Source organism: Cervus elaphus, chromosome 5 (genome assembly GCF_910594005.1).
Source record: "Cervus elaphus chromosome 5, mCerEla1.1, whole genome shotgun sequence".
Taxonomy (NCBI): Eukaryota; Metazoa; Chordata; class Mammalia; order Artiodactyla; family Cervidae; genus Cervus; species Cervus elaphus.
The window spans coordinates 63,483,845-63,508,741 of NC_057819.1; the positions used below are offsets into that span (position 1 = coordinate 63,483,845).

The 24,897-nt window shown below is 50.6% G+C and overlaps 1 protein-coding gene across 4 annotated transcripts in view; it reads left to right on the plus strand.

Moving 5' to 3' along the window:
* The window catches only part of FHIP1A (FHF complex subunit HOOK interacting protein 1A), a 291,239-nt gene extending 268,759 nt beyond the window's left edge, over window positions 1-22,480 (plus strand). For all 4 annotated transcript variants that reach the window (XM_043902607.1, XM_043902606.1, XM_043902605.1 and 1 more), the window contains 5 exons: window positions 3,448-3,638; window positions 5,390-6,499; window positions 15,169-15,347; window positions 15,938-16,076; window positions 21,282-22,480. In XM_043902607.1, the coding sequence (XP_043758542.1) occupies window positions 3,448-3,638; window positions 5,390-6,499; window positions 15,169-15,347; window positions 15,938-16,076; window positions 21,282-21,535 (1,873 nt within the window). In that variant the 3' untranslated portion in view covers window positions 21,536-22,480. The remainder of the gene's footprint in view (window positions 1-3,447; window positions 3,639-5,389; window positions 6,500-15,168; window positions 15,348-15,937; window positions 16,077-21,281) is intronic.
* The last annotated feature ends 2,417 nt before the right edge of the window (window positions 22,481-24,897 follow it).

The following is a 24,897-nucleotide window of genomic DNA, read 5'->3' on the forward strand; positions in this document are numbered from 1 at the left end:
ATAAGGATACAATATAAATTCTGTATAATGTGAATTTCCCCGGGCCTCTCTCGCCTGTGACGGCAGAAGAGTTCGCATCAGCAGCCACAGGACAGGTTTCCCTGGCTCTTATCACCCCCCTGCCCCTTGTCCAAGACCACGGCCCCCCGTGAAGCATCAACTATCACTTCTGTGGGAGCCCAAGGGTGGGGTCTTACATGGGCTCATGCACAAGTCTGGGCCCCAGTGCAGTTGCCACAGGAGCGTCTCTGCTGAGCCCTTGACTGGTGCTGCCTCCCCTGCCATGTCCCCGCCCCTGAGAGGGCTCGGGGGTTGTGGAGGGCAGGGCTGGACCAGCATGGCCTCCCCGTGTGTCCTTGGGGCCAGAACTGTGCAGGCCAGAGAAGGTGCCTCTCCTTTGCATCACGCTCGGTCCACAAAGCCTCTCCTCTCACAGAGATCCTCATGAAAAGAGCGCTTTCATTTTCTGCCTGTAGGATCTGTTTCCTCTCCAGTAAGACTCAGGCACACGTCCCCAAAGCTGGGCTAAGGATGAGGATAGACGTGGCCCGTTTCCCGCACTGCCTTCTCCTGTGTTTCCTGTTTGTTCTTAGACCCTTTGAGTTCCATGCACCTGAACTTGCAAATAAATACTGCTGCTTCAGACATGTGGGGTGTGTCTGGATCTTAGTGATGGGGGTTTGGGCTCAGGTGTCTGTGTGTGTTGTATGCCTATGAGTGTGGGGAGGGGAGACTCGGTCTCCCTTACTTGGAAATCTAGCTAGGTTTGGGTTGCATGAGGCATAATTTGATTTACTGATTAAAGGTAGTAGCACTAGTGGTAGAGAACCCACCTACTAGTGCAGGAAACATAAGAGACATGGGTTTGATCTCTGGTTCAGGAAGATCCCCTGGAGGAGGGCATGGCAACCCACTCCAGTGTTCTTGCCTGGAGAATCCCATGGACAGAGGAGCCTGGCTACAGTCCATAGGGTCACAAAGAGTCAGACACGACTGAAGTGACTTAGCACAATTTAAGTATTTGTTTATATATATTTATTTGTATTTATGTTACTTATTTAATTGCCTGTGGCATGTGGGATCTAGTTCCCCGACCAAAGAACGAATCCAGGCCCCCTGCATTGGGAACCTGGAGTCTTCGCCACTGGACCACTAGGGAAGTCCTTGACTTGTTTCTTGAGAACTGAAGGTTCAGTGGCAAGTTTGTCATCTCATACCATGAACATTATATAAAGACCAAAGTGTAACTTGCTATGAAGAGAATGACATCTCTTTTCCTCCTTGACTCAGGCGCTTGCAGCAGGTCAGTCATTAATGCAAACATAGGTTTTCCTCCTGTGGATCCGCAGGGGCTGTGGGAGACAGCTCAATGTTTACTGGCCTCGGGACATACCCTGGCAGTTGTACTTTTATCTTTTTCACTGAATTCTTAATCATCGCTTGTTTTCCTCTGTACTGCCTCCCTCTTGAAAGCTTAACACAGAAACAAAAACTTGCAGGTTTATTGAAGATTGTGGTTGTCCGCCTCAGGGCTTGGGGTCTCTGGAATTGGCTCCCGCACAAACGTGGGGCACTCGGCTCTGGCCGTGAGGCTTCCACCCCGTTTGTTGCATCTTTGTTTAAACAAACAGTGTGGTCTTTCTCCCTGTTAGGAGAGGAAGCAGCTGAAACGCACTTCATTCCAGCCTCGCGGCCTGCCAGTGTGCTCCGGGTGTGTCAGAAATGACTGCCCACTTTTTCCTGTTTCCGGCTGTGTGATGATCCCGAGATGCTTTGTCCCCCACTCCCAGAAGTGTCTGGTGTGAGACAGGGCCCAGTGCTCCATGGTGAGCCCTGGGCCACTGTGCTGTTGTGGTTCATACGAAGAAATGTATGTTTGATCTTTATCCTTTTTCTTCTGAGCCCCTGCTATCCGGGGAGAGGAGAAGGTTGAATTAAGTACGAATTCAGTTAGCCATGACCGTAGTGAAACCTCCATAAAGCCCCACAACGGCTGGGTGTGGAGAGCCTCCTGTTGGTGGAGGTGCTGGGAGAGAGGTGGCCGGGAGATGACTGTATATACCTCCATACCCTCCGCCACCCCTGACCCCCTGCATCTCTCCATCCGACTGTTCATGAGTTACATCCTTCCCTAACAAACCAGTGACCTAGTAAGTAATATGTCTCTGAGTTCTTTATTTACAAAGCAGAAACAGACTCACAGGTTTAGAGAACGAACGTAGGTGGTGAGGGGAAGGGACAGTTAGGGAGTTTGGGATGGATAGGCACACATCGCTGTGTTTTAAGGCTGACCAGCAGGGACCTGCTGTATATAGCCCAGGGCACTATGCTGAGTGCTTCGGAGCTGCCTGGATGGGAGGGGGTTGGGGGAGAGTGGACACGTGCGTATATATGGCCGAGTGCCTTTGCTGTCCACTTGAAACTGTCGCAACATTGTTAACTGGCTGTGCTCCAGTATAAAATGAATAAGTTGAAAAAAAGCCTCTGAGTTCTGTGCACTGCTCTAGCAAACTGATCAAACCAAGAGGGGGTTGTTGGAACCTCAGGAGCACAGGTGGCAGCCTGGACTTGTGACTGGCATCTGAAGTGTGTGTGTGTGTGTGTGTGTGTGTGTGTATCTGAAGTGTGTGTGTGTGTGTGTGTGTGTGTGTGTTGGGAAGTCTTGTAGGACCGAACCCTCACCCCGTGGGCGCCCCTGCCATCTCCAAACAGACAGTGTCAGACTTGAGTTGAACCGAAGGACACCTTCAGTCTGGAGCACTGCGTGCTTGGTGGTATGGGGACACCCCCCACCCTTACACCCCCTTCAGAACTGGTGCCAGAACACTGCAGCACAAGATATTCTCATGGCCCCACGGGAGAACACGAGAGGAGGCTGGTGCTCTGACAGGGGCTTTGCCTTCTTGTGCAGCTGCTGTGCTTCGGGGCCCACTCTGAGCACTGACCGTGGGATCATGAGGCAGAACGCCTGAAGGAGGTGCTGCTTCCGGTAGCACATCATGTCGAGAAGGCAGACACCAAAATAACTGTGATTCTGAGAGCAGTGCCTTAGCAGAGGGCCATGAGCGTAGTGGAGGGAGAGGGTATCTCCAGTTTTGGAGTAGGAAGCCCGGATGCCTTCCTGGAGAAAGTGGCACTGAAGTTGGAGTTTGCAAGATGACAAGGCATGTGTCTGGCGGGAGGGGGCAGCATACTGCAGGGGAGGTTATAGCAAGGGTAAAGGCCCAGGGCACAGAGGGATAGCACATCGATGAAGAGACGGGAAGCTTGGGGATGTTAACCTGTGAAGGCCCTTAAATCTGCTGTCAGAAAAAAGAAGCCCTTGACAAGTTTTAAGCTCGGGAGTGAGGCTGGTAGAGGGCTGGAGTGAAAGTGCAGAAAGGATGAGCTCCCCTGATCACAGGAATGGACCTGCAGACTCTGAACGCGGCCCTTCTTGTCTTCCAGGTATCTGATCCCTTGCAATCACATGATGCTGAGTCAGAGGTGGGCTGTGAAGGAGAGAGACTGTTACTCTGTGTCTGCGGCCAAGCTGCTCGCCCTGACCCCCGTCTGTTGCTCCAGTGGGATCACCCTGACGCTTGGGAACCAGGAGAGGGATTATATTCTCTGGTCAAAGTGCACGCGTGATAGCCCAGGTAGGGGTGTTGCTGACCTGCATCCCTGACCCTTGAAGCAATACAAATTGACAAGAGGCCAGGGGAGGAATTCAGGCAGGGCTTTCCCGGGCCTCTTGCTGCAGCCCAAGAATAAGAAGCAGATGCCTTTGCTTGCTCCCCAAGCCGGGGGCCAGGCTGGTCCCTTAAGTGGGGTGAGGGTGGGGGTGAACCGGTAGGTGGGGTCAGAGGGCTGGCTTAGGTGGTCTGCCGACCCCCGGGGGCTGCCGGTGCTGGGACCATGCTCAGTGCCCTGTTGCTTCTGGCACCGCAGGAGTGGCGGTCCAGCTTTGGCCTTTTTGTATGCTGTTTTTCATCATTTGCCCCATCTGTGCATGCATGCGGTTATTTTTAGTTCCTCATAGCTTCTTTGTATTCTGTTGCTGGAGGGGAGGAGGAGATGCATGTCCAGGTGTAAGCACTGAAGCACAGGGTCCCGCGTCCCAGCCTCCCAGGCAGCCCTCTCTGGTGATAATCTTTACAAACAGGAGGATACCAGATGCCACCTCTCCTGGATGTGTGTCTCTCTTGGCAGACAGGGAGCGCTGCACTGAGTCCTGCCTCTTTTGTGACTGACTAGCTCGGGGTCCTTTTCTGCGTCTTGAAGTTGTAATAAGGATTCACTGACACGCCCAGCTCTCACCTGGTCAGTGTCCCCAGACCTCAGTTCTCACTAGGCTTCCTAGCAGCCTCCTCAGTGTACAAGCATGAGATGTGTGGTATTCGCACGTCTTTTTAAACAAAATGGGGCCGGGGGTTGGAGTTGGCTATAGCTAAGGTAGAGTTAGCCCTTATTTTAGATAATGAAGAGGCTTGAACGAAATAAGGAGAGAGGTTGACGTGAGATGACCTTGACTTGGGGAGGTAATGAGTAGGACTTGTTGCTTGACTTGTGTCTCTGCCACTGGCTCTCGGGTGATCTTTGTCTCTGAGCCTCAATTTCATCATCCTGTAAATGGAGAAAACAGTGTCTCCACATAGGCTTGTTGTGAGGATTAAATTCGACAGCACCGATAAAGCGCCTGCTGGGTGGTGGATGTTTTAAGAAATGGTAGAATTTATGTTTGCCCTTGTGAGAGTCCATTTTTCTCCTAAAGGAAATGTAAACTTCAATGCAGATGTTTGCATAGCTATTTCAGTTACATGGTTGAGAGCTTTTTAACATCAGAGGTAGTCAGTGTATCATTCTTAGGGTAAAGGGGCTGTTTTGGTAGTGAATATGAAAATTTATCACAAGACACTACTTGGAACATAAAACTCCCAGTAATTCTCAGGATGGCAGAATGAATTAACAGGCTTTTCGAAAAAACCCAGGGTTTTCTAGAGAAAATCTGTTTTCCAAGTTCATGGATTATATAGGCTTTCTACTTTAGAGTCAAAGCAAAAATCTTTTTAATTCTGACCTGCTCTATGGCAGGTGCCATATTGGAAGTATTACTTCACCTAATCCTCCCCCCCAGCTTGAGAGTTTGCCGTCATTAGCTCCAATTTCTCAAAGACTGACACCAGTTAACAGACCTCCGCTGGCAGTGGCCAGGTTGGTTTTCTGTCTTCTGTCTTCTGTCAGGGTAGAGTTTCTGTTTTTATTTTTTCTTCCTAAAAATGTAACCATTTTTTTTGTTCTTTGAGAATCATGATCAGAAACCTTTAGAACCACAGTGGCTTGGGGGGACAGGGCCTGGGCAGCCCTGCAGAGCTGCACCCCGTTCTGACTCGTGTGTCTCCTGGGGCAGGGCCCACGGAGCCACCACTACCCGAGGCATTCGCGCCATCGGCCTGCATCGTGGAGTACGGCAAAGCCCTGGACATCAGCTACCTGCAGTACCTCTGGGAGGCCCACACCAACATTCTCCGCTGCATGCGGGACTGCCGCGTGTGGTCCGCCCTGTACGACGGAGACTCCCCTGACCCCGAGGCATTCTGCCTGGGCCCGCCGGAGGAGAGGCCCCCCGGCGCCACCTCCCCTGTGCTCCGGCTTCTGCAGCAGGTCCCTGGGGCGACCCGGAAGGAGAAGAGCCACACAGAGCTGGAGTGGGATGACAGCTACGACACCGGGATCTCCTCGGGGACCGGCGGGGGCTCCCCCGGGCCGTATGAGGATGCTGAGAACGCCAGTCCCCCGGCCCCCGTGGACCCCCCCAAACACATCCAGGAGATGAAGAAGAACGCCATCCTGCTCTTCAAAGGGGCCTACATCGAAGAATCTGACTTCCAGGACGATGTGATGGTGTACAGGCTGTGTGCTGAGAAGGATGCTGAAGACGCCCGTGGTTCACAGGAGGACTCCATGGGGCCCCCAGCCCAGACCCAGGTCCAGGGTGCCCCCCTGAACAACGGCCCTCTGCCTGGCCCTGAACCAGAGACGGATTCGGAGGAGGAACATAGCAGGGACGATTCGGACATGCCCCACAGTGTGTCCAGGGACCCAGAACCAGAGAACGAGGCCGAGGTCACCCCAGAGCCAACCCCTGAGTTAGCAGCCCCCAGCCCCGAGGTGGAGCCTGGTGCCCAGCCAACAGCGGCTAGCCCCGAGGGTGAAGATTTCATGGCCCAGTACGACCAGATCATTAAAGAGCTGGGTTCCAGCACCGAGGGCCTGATGGAGCAGGATCTCTCCTCACCAGATGCCTTGCTGGTCACAAAGGAGCCGGAGGGGGAGAAAGACAGGAGCCAAGGGGAAGAGGAGGAGGAGGGGAAGGACCCAGAGGAGGAGGACGATGACTTTGACTCTTTCATAGCTGAGGCGCCCCCCACAGAGACCCCGCCATCCCCATTCAGAGTGCGAGACGAAGCTGCCTTTGCCAGTCACCGTCCTGCAAGGATGCAGAGCACCCCGTTTACAGGTGACGCCCTCAGATTGCTTTGTGGTTTCTGCTTTTGAAAGTACTTGTACGTATTGCATCAGAGGAGTGAGGTAGGTGCAGGTAAGGGGCATTCTCAGTTTACCTACCAGAGGGGTGGAAGTATTTTTGTAAGGAGCAGGGAGGAGTGGTTTCATTTTTATCTTATTTTATCATCTTGCAATGATTGTCTTTTTCCCCGCCTGCTCCCCCAAGCAAATTGGAGGTTATATTTTGCCATTAAGTAACTTCTATTGAGAGGCCAACAGGACTCACTAAACCCCACAAGAAGTCTGGTCTCATTATTTAATAGCCTCATTTCTTCTTTTTTGGTGTTCAGTCACTAAGTTGTGCCTGACTCTTTGCGACTTCATGGACTGGAGCACGCCAGGCTTCACTGTCCTTCACCATCTCCTGGAATTTGCTCAGACTCATGTCCATTGAGTCAGTGATGCCATTCTACCATATCATCTTCTGTTATCCCCTTCTCCTCCTCTAGTCTTAATTTATTTTTCTCCTTAGCATTTGTTTTTATATGTTTTATACGTTAATTGTTTTAAAAAACAATTCCGATTTCCTCCACTGGCTCGTGTGCTCCATGAGGGCACAGTTGTTGGCATGGTCTCTGCTCTGTGCCTGGTTCTGAGCAGTGGACAGAGCATACAGTAAGTGCTCAGAATACCCCTTGAATCAGTGAGGCTATATAAAGACAGTACAGGCCATTGGAGTTAGTCATGCCTTTGCCTGGGAACTCATTTCAATTAATCACAAAATCTTCATCCAAAAATGAGTAGAGCAGATCCACATAAACTCATCACTCTAATAAAAGAATGGGTGTGTTCCAGTGGTATACCCCTAACAGTGGGTAGAAATCATGGAAGAGGCAAAGGGCTAGGATAGGGTATCAGGTAAGTGGCTTGAGGTGAGGAATTATGGTAGAATTATTATTATTAAATTATTAGCCAAGTAAATTTATTACCAAAGTCCAATTTGGCTGCTCACTGATTGAAAGCTAATACTTGAGAGACACGTGTTGGTAGGAAAAGAAAGACTGCTTTATTCAGGAGGCTGGCAACCTGGGGAGAAGGTGGACTCATGTCCAAAAGCCAACTCCCCACTGCTGATTGGGGGCAAGAGCTTTTAAAGGGGAGCTTCGGGTGTGCATAGGCGGAGGGAGGGGACCACATGCAGAACAGGCATTGTCAGCTCTGACCGTCATCTTGAAATTAGTCTTGCAGTACTCTGACTAACATCATCTTGGTTGTTTGCAGAATCTCCAGTTCCAGGGTTGGTTTGTTCCTATTACTTTGGGGCCAGTTCTCAGAATTCTGGCAGCTTAGGTCATGGCCAGAGTCTGGTCATCATGTAGTTAACTTTTTCTATCTGGTGGGGGTTTGAAAAACATCTGCAAAACAGCTCACAGGACATCACTTAGACTTTTATCTATAGCCTTTGAAGAGGAACTAGAGGTCCTTGATTTTGTTTAACGGCTAAAGTGTTATTATTTTGTCTTGCTTGACTATTTTCCTTTGCTTTTGTAGTTTTCTGATTAAATTTTTTCTTTGGCTAAAGTTTTCTCTGCAGACAAGAGGCAGGCAGGACATGAGGGAGGTCTGTCCTGGGAAGGCCCCACAGGGTCCTTCCCCCTTACAGTCTGAATCTGGAAATCATGGCACAGAGGGAGTTTCCCTGGGCTTGGGGGCAGCTGAGGTGGGACGCCTGAAAGGTGTTCAGTGAGAGGAGAGGGTCCTGAAGGAGCCAGCATCCCAGAGGAACAGACCGGCCTTGCATCAGGCCTGTGGGGACTCCTGACTTGGGCACTTCAGCCACATGGCCTTGGTGTCCTAACCCTGGGACAGCCAAATGTGATCCTGGGGGTGGAGGATGGGCCGCGTCATTACTGTCACCACAGGCAGCCCCCAGCAGCCTCAGCTGAGGCTCGTCCTTCCCCGGCCAGGAAGGGACGGCTTGGTGGGGAAAGACCACGCCCCCTTCCCACCTGCTTGGATCACTCATCACCCATGAAGTCACAGCATCTTCGGGTGCAACCAGTTGGCTGACATGATCTCAGCGCGCTCTTCCACCTCCTCCAACATTTCTTCATCTATTTACTGATGACTGAAAATTTGTTTAAACAGGTAGAAGGCTTTTAATTGCACAATTACAAGGCTTGAAGTTCTAGCTGAGATAACATTTCAGTGTAAATGGGTTTTAATTAAAACTCAATCAATCAATCATAAGTAAAAAGGATTAGACAGTCTGGCTTGTCCCAGTTGATGAGGGGAGGGTGGGGAGCATGAGGGCGCTGGCCTACCACAGGCGGAGGCAGAGTTTGGTGGGAGGAAGGACAGAGCTAACACCAGCTCTGCCCGCCAGGTACCGCATCTGCTCTCACTCAGCAGGACTTCCAAGTTTGTATGCTGTGTTCTCCAGGACAGCAGGACTACCCACTGCTAGTGAAGATTGTTCTTCAGAATACTGGCCTTCTTATAGAGGAGCTTCATCCCTGGGCACTAAGTAAATTGAGGAAGCAAAGTATTGTTGTTCAGTTGCTCAGTTATGTCCGACTCTTTGCAACCCCATGGACTGCAACACGCCAGGCTTCCCTGTCCATCACCATCACTTGGAGCTTGCTCAAACTCATGTCCATTGAATTGATGATATCGCCATCTAACCATCTCTTCCTCTGTCATCCCCTTCTCCTCCTTCCTTCAATCTTTCCCAGCATCAGGGTCTTTTCAAATGAGTCAGCTCTTTGAATCAGGTGGCCGAAGAATTGGAGTTTCAGCTTCAGCCTCAGTCCTTCCAAAGAATATTCAGGACTGATTTCCTTTAGGATTGACTGGTTTGATCTCCTTGTAGTTCAAGGACTCTCAAGAGTCTCTTCCAGCACCATAGTTAGAAAGCATCAATTCTTCAGCACTCAGCCTTCTTTATGGTCCAACTCTCACATCCATAGATGACTACTGGAAAATCCACAGCTTTGGCTAGACAGACATTTGTTGGCAAGTAGTGTCTCTGATTTTAACATACTATCTGGGATGTCATAGCTTTTCTTCCAAGGAGCGAGCATCTTTTGATTTCATGGCTGTAGTCACTGACTGCAGTGATTTTGGAGTCCAAAAAAATAAAGTGTGTCACTGTTGCCATTGTTTCTCCATCTATTTGCCATGAAGTGATGGGACCAGATGCCATTAGTTTTTAGAATATTGAGTTTTAAGCCAGCTTTTTCACTCTCCTCTTTCACTTTCATCAAGACACTCTAATTCCTCTTTGCTTTCTGCCATAGGGGTAGTGCCATCTGTGTATCTGATTATTGATATTTCTCCCGATAATCTTGATTCCAACTTGTGCTTCATCCAGCCTGACATTTCTCATGATGTACTCTGTATTGAAGTTAAATAAGCAGGGTGACAATACACAGCCTTGACATACTCCTTTCCCAATTTTGAACCAGTCCATTGTTCCATGTCCAGTTCTAACTGTTGCTTCTTGAGCTGCACATAGGTTTCTCAGGAGGCAGGTAAGCTGGTCTGGTATTCCCATCTCTTGAAGAATTTCCCACAGTTTGTTGTGATCCACACAGTTAACTTAGGGCAAAAAAAAAAAAATCTAATACATCACCTATTAAATAATACCAATATTTTGAATATGGTACACCTGAAAATCAACAAACCATAATCTGAGATTTGGATACATATAGGTAATTTTAACTGAAACCTTGTCTGTTTCCCCCTTTCAACCTTGTACAGCTTCTTTTCTCTCCCCATGTATGTGAACTTTGTCATGTCCAAACTTCTGAGTTTGTTCTGCAGCATTTGGTTTAACTTCCCTCTCTCCATGGAGGGCTTCCCTGGTGACTCAGTGGTAAAGAATCTGCCTGCAATACGGAGCTGCAGGTGATACGGGTTCAATCCCTGGGTTGGGAGGATCTCCTGGAGGAGGAAATGACAGCTCACTCCAGTTTTCTTGCCTGGAGAATCCCGCGGACAGAGGAGACTGGAGAGCTGTAGCCTATGGGGTCGCAAAGAGTTGGACACAACTGAAGTGACTTACCATGCACTCTCCATGGAATCCTAATTTCTGCAGAAATGAATTTACTACTCAACAAAATCAGAGCATTCCATTTCATTTATCTAATTTATTTTATTTATTCATGCATTCAGCAATCTTTCATCAATCCCCTGATACTCTGTGCTAAATACTAAGGACACAGAAATGAAGGGAACTGTAGACTTTCAGAGGTGACATCAACAAAGAACTGTATGCTCTTCATGAGAAATGTATTATTAGTCATAGTGTCCAAATCCTATGGGGGCCCAGTGCGGGCAGTGGGAAAGGCTTCACAGAGAGGGGCCATAGAGGACAGAAGGTTCTGGGTAAAAGCAGCTGAGAACGGCAGTCAGGCAGGGGAAACAACAGGTGAAGAGAAGGGGCCTGCCACCACCCGGGGGTGACAGGGCCTGGATATCGGGAGTAGAGAGGAAGCCACAAGATTGGTGTACGCTGACGCAGGGAGCCCTCAGGCCACGCTGAGGAGTGGGGGCTTGTGCTCCAGGCCCTGAAGACTGCCCGTCAGAGTGGGTGAGTGGTGTGACCAGATTCCTGTTTGGAAAGGCCAGTCTTGAAGACTGTGGGGAGAGCATTGGAGTGAGGAGAGGCTGGTGCCAGGAAGATCCAAGTAAGAGGCTTGTCATTGTATCTGGATTCAGAATGCAGGAGTGATAGTGTCTGCAGGAACATTTTCACAGCTGTGGTCACATGATGAGCGGAGATGCTTACACAGAGATGTTCATTGAAGCATTACTTATAACAGAAGTCACCTAAGCGTCTGCCAGTAGGGGACTGTTTTGCTCATGTAACACCCATGGCAACCGGATGTCTTGTGAATGAACAAGATGGCTCTGTGCATGGTGATACGGCACAGTCTCTGTGGGAGACACTGTAGTGCAAAAACGAGAGGCTGAACAGTGTGTAGACAGTATTGTCATTTTATCATTTATTTCAAAAAACTACCAGGAGGTAGACAGACACACACACATACACTCACTCACCCTGGGGAGCAAGGCAGTGTGTTCGTTAAGAGTACTGACGCTGGAAGCAGATGGCCTGAATGAGAATTGTGACTCCACTTACTCACTGTGCCTGTGACATTCTGCATCGTCTTTGGTGGTGGTGGTTTAGCTGCTAAGACGTATCCAAGTCTAGCGACCCCATGGACTGCAGCCTGGGGATAACTATTGGGTTGGCCAAAAAGTTCAATTGGGTCACATTTATGGAAAAACCCAGGTGAACTTTTTTGGCCAACTCAACAATAAACACACTTTGTAGGGTTGTTGTGAATATTTAAGTAAGTCATTACATGAAAAGTGCTTACAACACTGCCTGGCACATAGTAAGTGATTAATGTTTTTAATGATAATTATTATATTTATTATATACATGAAACGTTGCTGGAAGAATGCACTTGGGTCTGTTAACAGGAGTTGCCTCTGGCAGGAGGTCTAGTCCTTATTTTATACCCCTATACTCTTAGAAGAAGAAAATTTTTCAATCATTTTAATCTTTATTAAAATAGAAAAACTGTTACTTGAACACCAGACAGGTGAGGAGACTGGCCTCGGGCAGTGCTGGCAGGGGAGGTGGAGGTGATGGTCTGCGTTCGGGAGGTTGTTCCCAGGTGGAGTCAGCAGAGCTGAGGCTCAGAATGAGGGTGGCGCCTCTAGGAATTAGGAAGCACCCGTCAGGGTGGGGGTCACTGAAGCAGGGGAAGAGGGCCTGAGGGGAGAGAAGGGAATGACATATCATTTGTTGTTCTGAAAATTCAGTATTTATGGGTGTGGAGTTAATCTGTCTTCTCAGAATGGAAAAAATACACCCTCATTCCCACACACACCTGTGGCTTTCTGAACTATAACGGAGTTTTCTCATTTTCAGCTGCTTGCCCATTTCCCCTTCCTCCTGCATTTCGCTCAGGAGGTTTTTTAAAGTGCTACAATCGACTAAGAATAAAACAGGAACTTGAAAGGGTTTAATATGTTTCTTATTGCACATGCCTAAGAAGCTGTAATTAACAGTGTTAGTAGATTATAGACAGTCTGCTGACCTTGACCTGATACCCTGTTGTTCAGGTGAGACAGTGATGACGGGACTGTCCTGGGCATGGTGGCAGGCTGGGTTCCCTCCCTGACAGTAGTGCTGGACATGGACCGTCAGTACTGCCACTGCACTGCGCGGCTTCTGTGTCTGTAGGGTGGCCAGGAAGGTGAGGGCTCTCATTAAGGAGGTTTTTTAAAATTAACTTATTTTTGGCCGCACTGGGTGTTTGTTGTTGCGTAGGCTTTCTCTCACTGCAGTGAGCAGGGGCTCCTCTTCGTTGTGGTGCACAGACTCCTCACTGCGGTGTCTTCTCTTGTTTTGGAGCATGGGCTCTAGGCACGTGGGCTCCAGTCGCTGCGGCCTGAGGGCGCAGTAGCTGTGGTTCCCGAGCTCGGGAGCACAGGCTCAGCTGCCCCATAGCATGTAGGATCTTCCTGGACCAAGGCTCAAACGCGTGTCCCCTGGGTTTACCCCCTTCCGCTACCAAGGCTTCTGAATGAAGCATCTTGTGATGAAGTATGTCTTTGTTAAACTCGTATTAATGTTGGTGAAATCTTCCTAAGGCATGTTTATTCGTGGCATATGGATTCCTATTCACTGTACCATCAGGGAAGTCCAAGGAGATATGTTTTATAGGAGGCTCTTCCCACCCAAGTATCACCTGAGCCACCTGTCTCGTTCCTCTGGAAGTCCCAGGGACTGAGTCCCAGGGACTGCAGGGGAGCAGGGTCGGGGAGGGCGTGAGCCCAGGCTGGGGTCGGGGAGTAAGGACAGTAGCCTTCCCCTGGTAGATCTGCCTGGAAGACTAGAATTAAGTAGAGCTGCTGGTGACATTTTGGGGGTTCTTGGTGGAGCCCCATCAAGTTTCTGTCATAGTGGTGTTGCAGTCCAGAGTTTCTGGATGTGGTTGGCACTGTCTCCAGCTTTGTTTTGTAAGCAGGGGCTCTCTATTCGAAGAATTCATTGACCTCCCTGTGTCATGAACAGTGACTCAGGAGCTCCGCCCACTCCCAGGGAAGGGGAAGTTGGGGCCAGTCTTGACACACAGATGGAAGGTGTCTCCTGGGCTCTAAGGTGCCTCAGTGACAGCATCTGTGTTTGTAGTGGCAGAAATAGTGCCAGGACTCTGTTACTTGTCAGCGTGGGGAAGAGGCTTAGGTTTGCTTTTCCCGTTTCTCACAGATAGCGTCTGCCTTCTTACAAAGGTTTAGCCTCTCCCACTACCAAGGCTTCTGAATGAAGCACCTTGTGATGGAGTATGTTTTTGTTAAACCCATATTAATGTTGGTGAAATCTTCACAAGGCATGTTTATTCATCAGGGGTTATGTGCTTTTGTCAAAAACATGCCATGGTTTAGAGGCATCATCAATAGCTCCACTGGGGGAAATAGAAAATTCTCATTGATTTTGCTTAATGGACCACTTTTATGGTGAAAATGGAAAACATCTTCAAGTAATTTTATTAATGCCAGATTTATTTTCTGGATTTTCCTTGTCTTCAGTCAACTCAAATGAAAAGCATATTATTTTTCTAGTGACCCAAATTAGTTGAAGCTTCTTTTTGTCTATTTTTTTTTAAATGAACTGCTTTTACAGTCTAAGGGAATTTCTTGTTTAAGGAAACTTGGACACACCGGACTCCAGTTCCCCAAATTGAGCACTGAGTCTCTCCCCTCCATAGCTTAAAGTTGTGGCTCTAAAATTATAGCCAAGGCCTCCTTCACCTCTCATATTCTCTTTTTTTTTTAAAAAAATATTCATTTATTTGGCTGCTCTGAGTCTTAATTATGGTAGGAGGGATCTAGTTCCTTGACCAGGGATAGAGCCTGGGCCCTCTGCACTGGGAGTAGAGAGTCTTGTCCATCGGTTCTGTGACCACCCCCCACCCCCCCTTCTCAATGCTGCTGTTGGTAAACATAGTTTGTAGGTATTTGCTATTCTTTAACAACAGGAAGACTTTGTTAAACTTTTGATGGCCGCTAATGTTTGCATGACACCCTATAGAGCATGAGGGCTTCTCTGATGGCTCAGTGGGTGCAGTGTAAGAGACACAGGAGAAATGGGTTAGATCCCTGGATGGGCAAGATCCGCTGCAGAAGGGAATGGCAACCCACTCTGGTATTCTTGCCCGGAGAACTCCATGGACAGAGGAGCCTGATGGGCTACAGTCTTGGCATTGTTGGCTATAGCATGCACCATCAGGGAATGAAGAGTGCCATGTTTTAAAGCATTGGCAGCCCCAGGAGATACAGAAATAGTATGAAAAGTACATTTCGGTTTTAAAAATTAAATCACTTGTCATTTTTTCTAAGGTCCATGATAATTTTCAAAGTATTAAAACTGCTCAGGGAGTCAAAATACTAGCTCCCAAAGCACGGGTTTCTGCTTTGTCTTTGTGGCGGTGGTATGCCTCGTGGTTTGGTTTTGAGGCACCAGTCGACCTGGTCCCCTCCGCTGCACTTGTCTGAACTTGATTTGCCCCCAATGCCCCCGCCGCAGCCCCCTGACTGCTTGGTCTTCAGGAGAGACGGCTCCTGCGCCCAGCCGGCCCTGAGCCTCGTGTCCTTCCGCAGGCCCGTTCATCAGCGTCGTCTTGTCCAAGCTGGAGAACATGCTGGAGAACTCGCTGCACGTGAACTTGCTGCTCATTGGCATCATCACACAGCTGGCCAGCTACCCGCAGCCCCTCCTGCGATCCTTCCTGCTCAACACCAACATGGTCTTCCAGCCCAGCGTGCGCTCCCTGTACCAGGTACCGCCCGGCGAGAGCCTGCGCACACCTGCTGCCAGAGGCGTGGCTGATGCACAGCCCCCAGCCCCGCCCCCGGCCCCGCCCCGTGGGCCTGCGCACACCTGCTGCCAGAGGCTTGGCTGATGCATAGGCCCGCCCCCGGCCCCCACCCCGGCCCCACCCCATGCGCCTGCTGATGCATAGGCTCTGCCCCCGGGCCCGCCCCGTGTGCCTGCGCACACCTGCTGCCAGAGGCGTGGCTGATGCATAGGCTCTGCCCCCGGGCCCGCCCCGTGTGCCTGCGCACACCTGCTGCCAGAGGCGTGGCTGATGTGCAGGTCCCGCTCCTGCTTCCGGCCCTGCCCCTCTCCCCTGCTCTCATTTGCTCTCCAGCCCGGTCCTTTTACGCTGGTTGTGTGGATCATTCTAGACAAACTGAAGATTTGAAGCTTGTTTGATTTGATGTTTTGAGAGCACCACTCCCCCCAGAACACCCAGGCAGTTAAAACCCCGTCGTTCCTGCAGTGGGGGCTGTGCCTTACAGATGTCCTGATAACGCAGAGCAGAACTCCGTGCTGAAGTATTAGCGTCATTAGTGCTGGTTTTGACAGGTCCTCGCGTCCGTGAAGAATAAGATTGAACAGTTCGCCTCCGTGGAGAGAGACTTCGCTGGCCTCCTCATACAAGCCCAGCAGTACCTGCTCTTCCGCGTGGACCTCTTCGATCCGAGCCCCGAGACACCCACCAAAGGTCAGCGGGGCCCTCCCCTGTCCCTCCCTGTCAGCTGCTCCCATTCCCCCAGCCTCCCGACTTGGGGTCCTGGGTGCTGCACCAGCTCCTGGATGCTAAAAGCATCTCAGAAAAAAAAAACCTCAAAAAACATTTCCATTTTTACCCTGAGTGTCCTTAAACCAAAAGGAACATCTGCCCCACCCATACGCAGCCTGGTCCCACTTTGGAGGGTCTAGCAAGACATTTGTTTTCCTAACCTAGGGTAGTTCAGGGCAGGACTGATGTGGGAGCTGTTTCTAGAATAAATGACTTGTCCAGACAGAAGCCTTATGTGCACAGTTTGGTTGGTCCTACCCCAAGGAGGGCATCCATTGTACTTATTATGTTTTCAGAGACTTTTGAGCCCCAAATAAATGTGCTTTAGGGCTCCAGAAGGTGAAAACCATTCATCTGGAGCAAGAGAAGTAAAGTTAATGTGCACCTTAAACCTTCCAAGATGCCTTTCCATGGGCTCTGGAGGGCTGGTCGATCAGGTGATGCGGTTAGGAACCTGAGGGGCCCTGCTGGCCACTGGGCCTGGGGAAAGGGCTGCCCAGCCTAAATTAAGCTCTGGTCACACAGATTTGACAATAGCTGCCTGTCTTACTGAGCCAGCTTCTGTTCATCTCCCTTGAGACAAGTCAGGCTTCTCTGTGGCTGGCGGACAGCAGAGAGAGCATGGCTGTCGGTCCGGGGCTAAAGCACGTGATGGGAAACACGATTTGCAGTGAGGGGCAGGAGTGTAATCCAGAGCAGTGTTACACCGCTGAGGGAAGCTGGGAAGGCCCCGCCCTCTGACGGCAGGCCCTGGCCACCGTGTAGCTGTCTGTTCTTGGTCCCTTCTCTTCACGGGACTTAGGCCTCGACTCTCAAGTGAAGATTTGTCTTCCATCTCTCGAGTCCTTTCTGACTGCAGAATTCAGGGTGTGAAAGGTGATTAGAACACTGCAAGACAGACTCTGAAAGAAAGGAGGCCCTGTGCCACTGGCGACGTGAGGGGGAAGCTTCAAGCACGGGCCGTGGAGATGAGCTGGTGGCCAGTCTTGGAGGAGAGCCCCCCGTCTGTAGGAAGGTGGGCTGCAGGTTCCCTGTGGCCTCTGCTAGCCTCGGGACAGTCAGCCTGTTGGCTTGTCCCTCCTGAGCAGGGGGCGCGCTGCCGTGACTCACCCTGAGAGAGCAGTGTGTGTTAGCTTTTGTGCGTAATAAACCACCGCAAAAGACTCCAAACACAGTGATCACACGTGCTCGTGAGTCTGTGTGGTTGCCAGGTGGATCTGCTGCTCTGGGTGAGCATGGCTGCTGCTGGCAGGACTTGCTCAGCGTGGCTGGGCGTCTGGGATGGCCTGCCTCACACCGGTGGCTGCCAGCCGGGGTGATGGGGTGATGGAGGTCTGTGTTACTCATCATCCAGTGGGTTTGCCCTGACTTGGCAGCTTCATGGCTGTAGGGTAGTGGGAGCAGAAGACACAGTCTCTTGGGGCCCCAGATGGGGACCCCCCCACCTAACAGGTTGATTCTGCTGTATTCTGTTGGCCAAGCCACTGGGTCAGCCCAGCTGCAGGAATGGAGCAGACCACCCCCACCCCCCGATCCCCCAGATGGGAATAGCTACACAGGATCATGGCCATGTGCAGTCTCCAGACAGAAGGCGACTCGAGTCTTCTTGTGCTGCGCTCCGGGCTTGGTCTTTATTTGTACTTTGCAGTTTGTAAAGTGCTTTCACAGACAGTTTTCCTTTCCAGACAGCAGTGTGCAGTGGACATGCAGGGTACTGTTAGCTTCGTTTTCATAGAAGGGGGCTGAAGGTATTGGCCCAGAGAGGTCAGCCAGGTGCCTGGTTCAGAGAGTCTGGGGCTCATGCCCTGACCAGCCTCCTGGACCCACACAATCCTGGTGCAGATGGCGGCATTGTGGGGTGGAGGGGTCACTCAAACCTTGTGCTCCTGGCTTCAGACTGTGTGACGGCAGTGGCTACGGGATACGTGCCCAGGGGGTCTTGTTCCCGCCTCCTAAGGTGGTCAGTTAGGCAGCTGTGGCGGATGATTTCTAAGGCCTGTGACTCTCAGGGGACGTTGACTTGTAGGAAGTGTCTCTTGGGATAGAAGACTCCCCTTTGATGGAGTTTTTCAGATTAACCTCCTAATTAACCTCTCTCAGGTTAGTAAAGTGACACTCTCTCCTCAACTTTGAAAATCTTTCAACTCACAGAATGACCAAGGTCTCTGTCCCTTGTACAAACCTGACTCGTGTGTGACATGATTGCTTATAAATGAGATGGGCCTGGGAGCCTGGTTCTCAAGGGGCACAGGACAGTGAGTGATCAGAATCCCGTGAGAGGCGCATTCTGCGGGGTCTAGTGTCCGCGCACCTTTTCTGACGCCCTTACGGAGGTGCCGGGTAACTCATTTCTCTAACTTCTCCAGTCTTCCCAGCAGCATCCTGAAAACCCTTTGCTGTAGCTTTTCAGACCCAGGGCAACATTTTAGGAAGCCACTCCCGGTTCTGGCATTTATACTTCCTTTCTTTCCTACTTCTCTATACGACTTTTTAAGGGGTGTATAGTTCATGGACCCGCAGCCTGCGCTGCCCCATCACGCAGGCCCTGGTGAAACCAGCCTCCTCACTAATGCTTCAATCAGAAGCCTGGGTGGACTTCTCTGCTGTACATTGTCTCTCTTGAGACTTTTGATCTGTGAGGCTCAGCCACTTGCCAGGCATTTCATGTTTCCCTCAAATACAAATTCCAAACCACCAAGGTGGTATTTTCTGTTATTCACGTATAGAGTCCTTTCCCTGACTGCTAGTTCTGGAAGGGGTCAGGCAGGTATTATTTCCGTTTTATGGACAAGGACACCAAGCCATTATGTGACTAGCTGGTTGCCAGGTAGGGCCATAACTCGAGTCTCCTTGTTTTTGAGTTGAGTTTCACTCACAGAAAGAACCATGAGTTTTTTATGCTGCTGGGACAGAACCACCGCCAGGACTTCTGCTGGCCTTCTGCCTTCCTCACTGGGCCTACCCCACCTTCATCAGTGAAGACAGTGTTAATTCTTGGATTCAAGCTGGGTAAATGAGGCTTAGCGATGACACTTTTAAAATTCATGGATCAAGCTGGATAAATGATCCACAAAAGCCCTTTGTGGGGAAAGAGTAAATTTGAAAGAGAAAGATGGAGATGAGGACGTGAACCAGCTCCATGGAGCAGCTGACGATGGCGTGTTCTTTCCCTCATTCATTCAGCAAATGTCTATTAGCTTCTTCTGTGGATGAGAGCGTGTGTTGGGGCCCATGAAGGACACACTGTTTAGGGGCTCAGCTCTTAGAAACCTCAAAGTCTAACAGAGGAGTAAGAACAGAAACAGCACCCCCAGGCTGAAGGGCATGCAGACCCCAGCTGGTGAATAAAATGAGTGGGAGGCTCGAACAGGGGGTCACTTCCAAGGGCAGGAAGCGGAAGTGGTTTATAAAGTCAGTGGCCACTGAATTGATGGCAGTGTGATGGCTGACACTTACCAAGGGTCCTTGTGTACATTAAACCTGTTGACTCCATCTTCCTGTGAGTTTGTGAGAAATGAGGACAGGAAAGTACAGACAGGCATACCAGCCCGCCTGCTGTCCTGCAGCCAGTACGTGGCCGCGTCTGTGCTCTTAACCGCTGTTCTGGCACCTCTTAAACCTGGTGAGGCTTAGGTGTGCAGACACAGCAGGGAACGCCAGGTGGGGGCCAGCACAGGCAGTGTGGGTCTCGGTCTGGTGCCCGTGTCCCATCTCCCTGGGTGTCCCGGCCAGCTTCCTGGGTGGGCCCCGCCGGGTCCCCTGGAGAGCTGGGTGCTGTGGCACTGGAGGGCTGGGGGGTGTCACTCAGGCGTGGTCCCCCAGGGCTGGGGGGCTGGCTGTGTCCCCGGGGATGTCAGCACTTCTGTCCTCACGCTCTTGTCAAGGCATAGTGTGAGTTTCTGCTGAAAGGTAGCAGCAGATTCTCAACAACTTCCCCAGTTCTTTATGGCACGAACTGTGATAAGCTGTAATCTAAAGGGATATTTAAAGCAGTAGAGTGGAGGATTTTTTTTTTTAACACTAAAGACTATAGTAGTGAGATGTGGAAAGTACTATAAATGTCAAGAATTTTTAGTACCATAGTTAAGCAACACTCTGAGAAGAATGTTGAGAAATGGGGCTGAATTCTAAAAAGCAGCCAAAATAATGAAGAGCTTGAATATAATGATTTATAGGGAGTAATGAGTCTGTTGGAGAGGGGGACAGAGGAAGACATAAATAATTCCTATTGCTAGGAACGCTGGAGATCTTCAGGAATTAAATAGGTAAGTTGAACCATTTTAATTGGTAAACTGATTTGATAGGAAAATGCAAATCACTTGGGTATGCAAAATTTGGTTCATATAATCTTAGATGAACATGATTGAAACTTAGATTGAAACTCCTGGAAATCTTGCTTGAATGGAAGGTCCAGGCCACCTGCTGCTGTGAGATGCCCACAGTGGTGGAAAGTTCCCAGTCTGGCCTGACGAGCCTGCAGCTTTCGCTCCATTGTGCCAACCTTGGAAAGGCTCCATCCATTCTGTTCCTCCCAAAGGCTGGAGGTCCCACCCACAAGCGGGTGGGGATCGGGGCAGGAAGCCCTGGAGGCCGGAGCCCTGACCCAGGCCGTGGGCATTGTGGGGTGTGTGACTCAGGCCGCCTTCCACAGCCCTGTGGGGTGGTCCTGGCTCAGCTGGCGAAGGGAGGATGGTCACTCCAACCCCGGGAGGCCAGGAGGGCAGGTGGAACCCCTGTTGTCCTAGAGAACCGTCACGCTCACCCGAGTCTTCACTTGGCTGACTCAGCGGGAGGAGATGCCTTTTCCCTCTTCCCCCTTTGCCTCGCCCTAGGCACAGACGGTTCCTGATAAACTTATATTCTTGCCACAGTTTCTGCTTGTAGAGCCTCATGTGGGAATTGGGGTAAAACTCTCCTGTTACATGCCTGATGCTGGAGCTGATCTGCTGGGTGGATCTGAGTGTCTCGGAGGGAAGCAGAGGGGGGCTGGGGCCGTGTCTTCAGACTCCAGTCAGGGTGGGAACTGAACATGCACGCCCCCCGCCCCAAACACACACACGTCACTTAAGGGGTGGACAGAGGGCTTCCGGAGGCTCCTCACCACGGCTGCCTGCCTTCTGGTTTCAGATCCCGTTTCGGACGCCTCCAGGACAGGAAGCGGCAAGAACTTCTTGGATGGCCCCCCGAGAGTGCTTCAGCCCTTCATGACGAACAGAGCCAAGGTGTCGGGGGCGCCCCCCAGCCTGCCCCCGCCGGTGCGGGACACCATGCTGGCAGCCGCCCTCTTCCCCGAGTTCCTGAAGGAGCTGGCCGCCCTGGCCCAGGAGCACTCCATCCTCTGCTGCAGGGTCCTGGGCGACCCGGACGACGCTTGCTGGTAGTCTGGAATAGAGGTTCTGGTCTTCTGCGGTCTAGTGTCTTGACTGAATGTTGAATGCAAAGCTGCTCACAGACATCTCTACTTGGAGACTTCCTGACGACACTTGATTCTGGGAGAGGGGGCCTTCTGAGCACCTCCTCTCTCTCCAGCCAGGTTTCCCCACCTTGTCTGCCCACTGAAGTGGTTGCTCCCTTGGCAGGCTTCCTGGGCTCCGTTTGTTTCCTCCTCAGGAGGGCTTGGTCCTTGCTCTCCTATCCCTTTGAGTGGGAGCACAGGTCCACCCAGTGACCCCCAGGCCTCAGTGGCTTCTGGAGGTGCCTGTGCCAGAGGGCTGGTCCTCCAGCAGCATGTGAACACATACCTGCCCCTGCCGCCTTCCGCATCGTGACCCCCTCTTACAAAGGGAGGAGTAAAGATGGAGCCCCTCTTGCCTCCAACTCAAGCCCGCATCATCCGTCCTTTTGCGTGTTGCTTCCAACACTTGTATTCCATCCAACACATGTTGCCTTACCCTTATGGTGCAGGCAAATCCATTGGTCTCAGCTCTCTGCCCAGGAAGTCAGGTATAGCTGGAGAGAATGTGGAATGCACGGAAATGTCTCGTTTGCTCGGGAGCTTTCTTTACTCATTATATCACCACCTAAACACTGAAAATAGCCTTATTTTAGTAAGATTTGCACACAATGAACTCTGCCTATGCAAACTGTTACTTTGGTTTTTAGGACTCTGATCAACCTAATGAACAAAGCATGGTATCTGATGCTTATGTAAGAAGACAGCCATTGTTATTTTTTTAAGTGTTTTATGAAAAACTGATTCATTTGTGAAACTATCTCATGGTGGGTATTTTTGGGGAGTATGGAGTGGGGGAAAGGATAAAGGTAAACTAAATACAGTCTGTACAAACCTTGGTAATTACTTAAAAATCTGTTTGCTTTTTCTAATATGTTGCACTTTGTAGAGAAACAGGAACTGTACAGCCTCTTTGGGAACTGGGATGCAGGGGCCAACAGGTCATAGGGAGCCCCGCCAAGCCAAGTGCCTGCTGGGGCCTCGCTCTGCACAGAGACGCCGCCTTCTGAGTAATGGGGCTCATTAGAAGGCCCCATCGTGATGTATTAGCGCATCTCTGCTCTGCAGCCCACTCCGCCAGGCATAATTATACTCAGAGCCTCGGTCTACTCCCACGGAGAGGGAGAAGCACACAAAATAATTGTGGGCTAAAAAAAACAAGACCATAAACAACTGATATTCATGGATATTATTAGATTCCACTGCCCTGTACTGTACGCAGGTGAGAAGCTTGGAACTAGGATGAGCTCTGTTTGGAAGGAAATTGGAAGCCCCAGGTCTCCCTCCTCTCTTTGTGGGTGTCTTGCTGAGACCCTGGCGGCAGCGCTGGTGTGGGTTTTAATCAGGCCCTAGTACAGCAGGGGCATGAAGGGGAGAAGCGCGTGAGATGCTGCGGAGCTGAGGCTGCCGTTGTGTTCAGGGACCTTGAGGCTGCTCTCTATCCAAAGCAGGCAAGTTCCCCCCGGGATGAGGCCCCTGGAGCGCTGGCTGGGGCCAGGGGACTCCTCGGAGCCAGCCTCACAGTCTTCGGGTCTAGGTAAGGAGCCAGAGCTACGGAGCCACTGTGCGTTCTGACTGTTTGCCTGTCTAGAAAGGTGGCTTGCCAGCTGCGGTGCACATTGGCCTGCTCTTGGCTTCCCAGTGCCCACTCGTATTGCACAAGTTTCTACTGGAAAAGAAAGTGTCTCGGAGGCGGAGAGAGAGGAGCAGAAGGATGGAGTTTTGGCTGTAATTTATTAGCTTCCAGTTTTGTTTTGCACAAGTTATTTATCTTCCAGTTTGGACTCACTGGGTATATAAGATGCTCAAGTTACATCCGGAAGCCATATCCGTTAGCTTTCCGGTGTGATTTACACTGTTCTGCATTATCTGGTGATGGTGTGGGGTCTTTTTCTTGCTTTATTATAGGAAACTACAGTCCCCAATGTGGAAGACACTCTCTGGGGAAGAGTATGTATTTAAAGTAGGTACTGAAGTAGACTTAGAGGAGGATGGAGGTGACCCGAGTCTGCAGTGAGAGGCAGGATTAACTCCCATGGTAGGTGCTGGTAGCGAGCCCACAGGACAGCCCTGTCTGTTTGGAGGCAGACACTAGTTCGGGTTTCTGGATACATTGCAGCCTGCCACCGGAGTATTATGTCCAGGGTTTCTCAAAATGAGGTCAGGAAAGGAACCTGGAAGTACATTCGTGGGAACGGGTGAACCTCTGCAGTTGAACAGCCAGGTGGGTTGGGCAAGGATGTTTGGGGGTGGGATGGACACGCGTGAGGGCACACACAGAGACCGGGAGCTAAAACGAGCAGACCTGAGGAGTCTGGGGAGAGGAACGCCGGTCTAGGCAGACAGGGAGATACTGAATGCATCCAGGTGGCGATCAGAATCCTTGGTGGGAAAAATCTTGGTACTGAAGTAGATGAACTTCCTGGGTGGTGTTAGTGGTAAAGAACCCGCCCGCCAATGCAGGAGATGTTAAGAGACGCGGGTTTGATCCCTGGGTCAGGAAGATCCCCTGGAGGAGGGCATGGTAACCCACTGCAGTATTCTTGCCTGGAGAATCCCATGGACAGAGGAGCCTGGCGGGCTACAGGTGGTGGGCCCACGTCAGCCGCTGTGCTGCGGGTTGGAAGGTGCAGTGGGCATGGGCTTTGGTGTTCCCGGGTTGGGTCACTGTGTCAGGCCTGGGGGTCCTGGGCAGCGGGGGTGAGTCACAAGTCCCTGCAATAGCACGTCCTTCACTGAGATTCATAACTCAGGGTCTGATGTGAAGTTCTAGATGAACTGGGTTTTGTGGTTCAAAGTATACGAGAGCACTGGGGTATTTAAAATTGATTTTTGGAAATAGCCAAGTAAATGTTTTTAAAATTCTAAAGTGATTCCGGGTTGAGTTTAGCCTAAAATACAATTTTACAGAGTAAAGTATAGAGTCCCAGACATGAAATGGCAATGCTGGAGTAACCAATCAGAGATGTGTTTTTTTTAGTAGGTACTTCCTTTTCCTGATATTTAGAGGAAATGTGAAATGGTCCCCATTTTCCTTAGTAAAATACTTTGGGGTGCTAGGGTTGGAATCAGTGTCTCCGTAACATGTAGGAAGGGGCTCTTTATTCCCCCATGGGTCTTCCGGGGTACCTTTTCCTCAGCAAGTGGCTTTTATTTAGGTCTGCTGCAGTGGTTGATTTCAAGCCATTAAGACATCCTGGGGCCAGGGTATTGTAGGGAGAGGGTCCTCTTAGGTACAGAATCTAGAAACAGGATACATGGTACTCGGGGCTCAGAGCTGTTTTTGTCTGA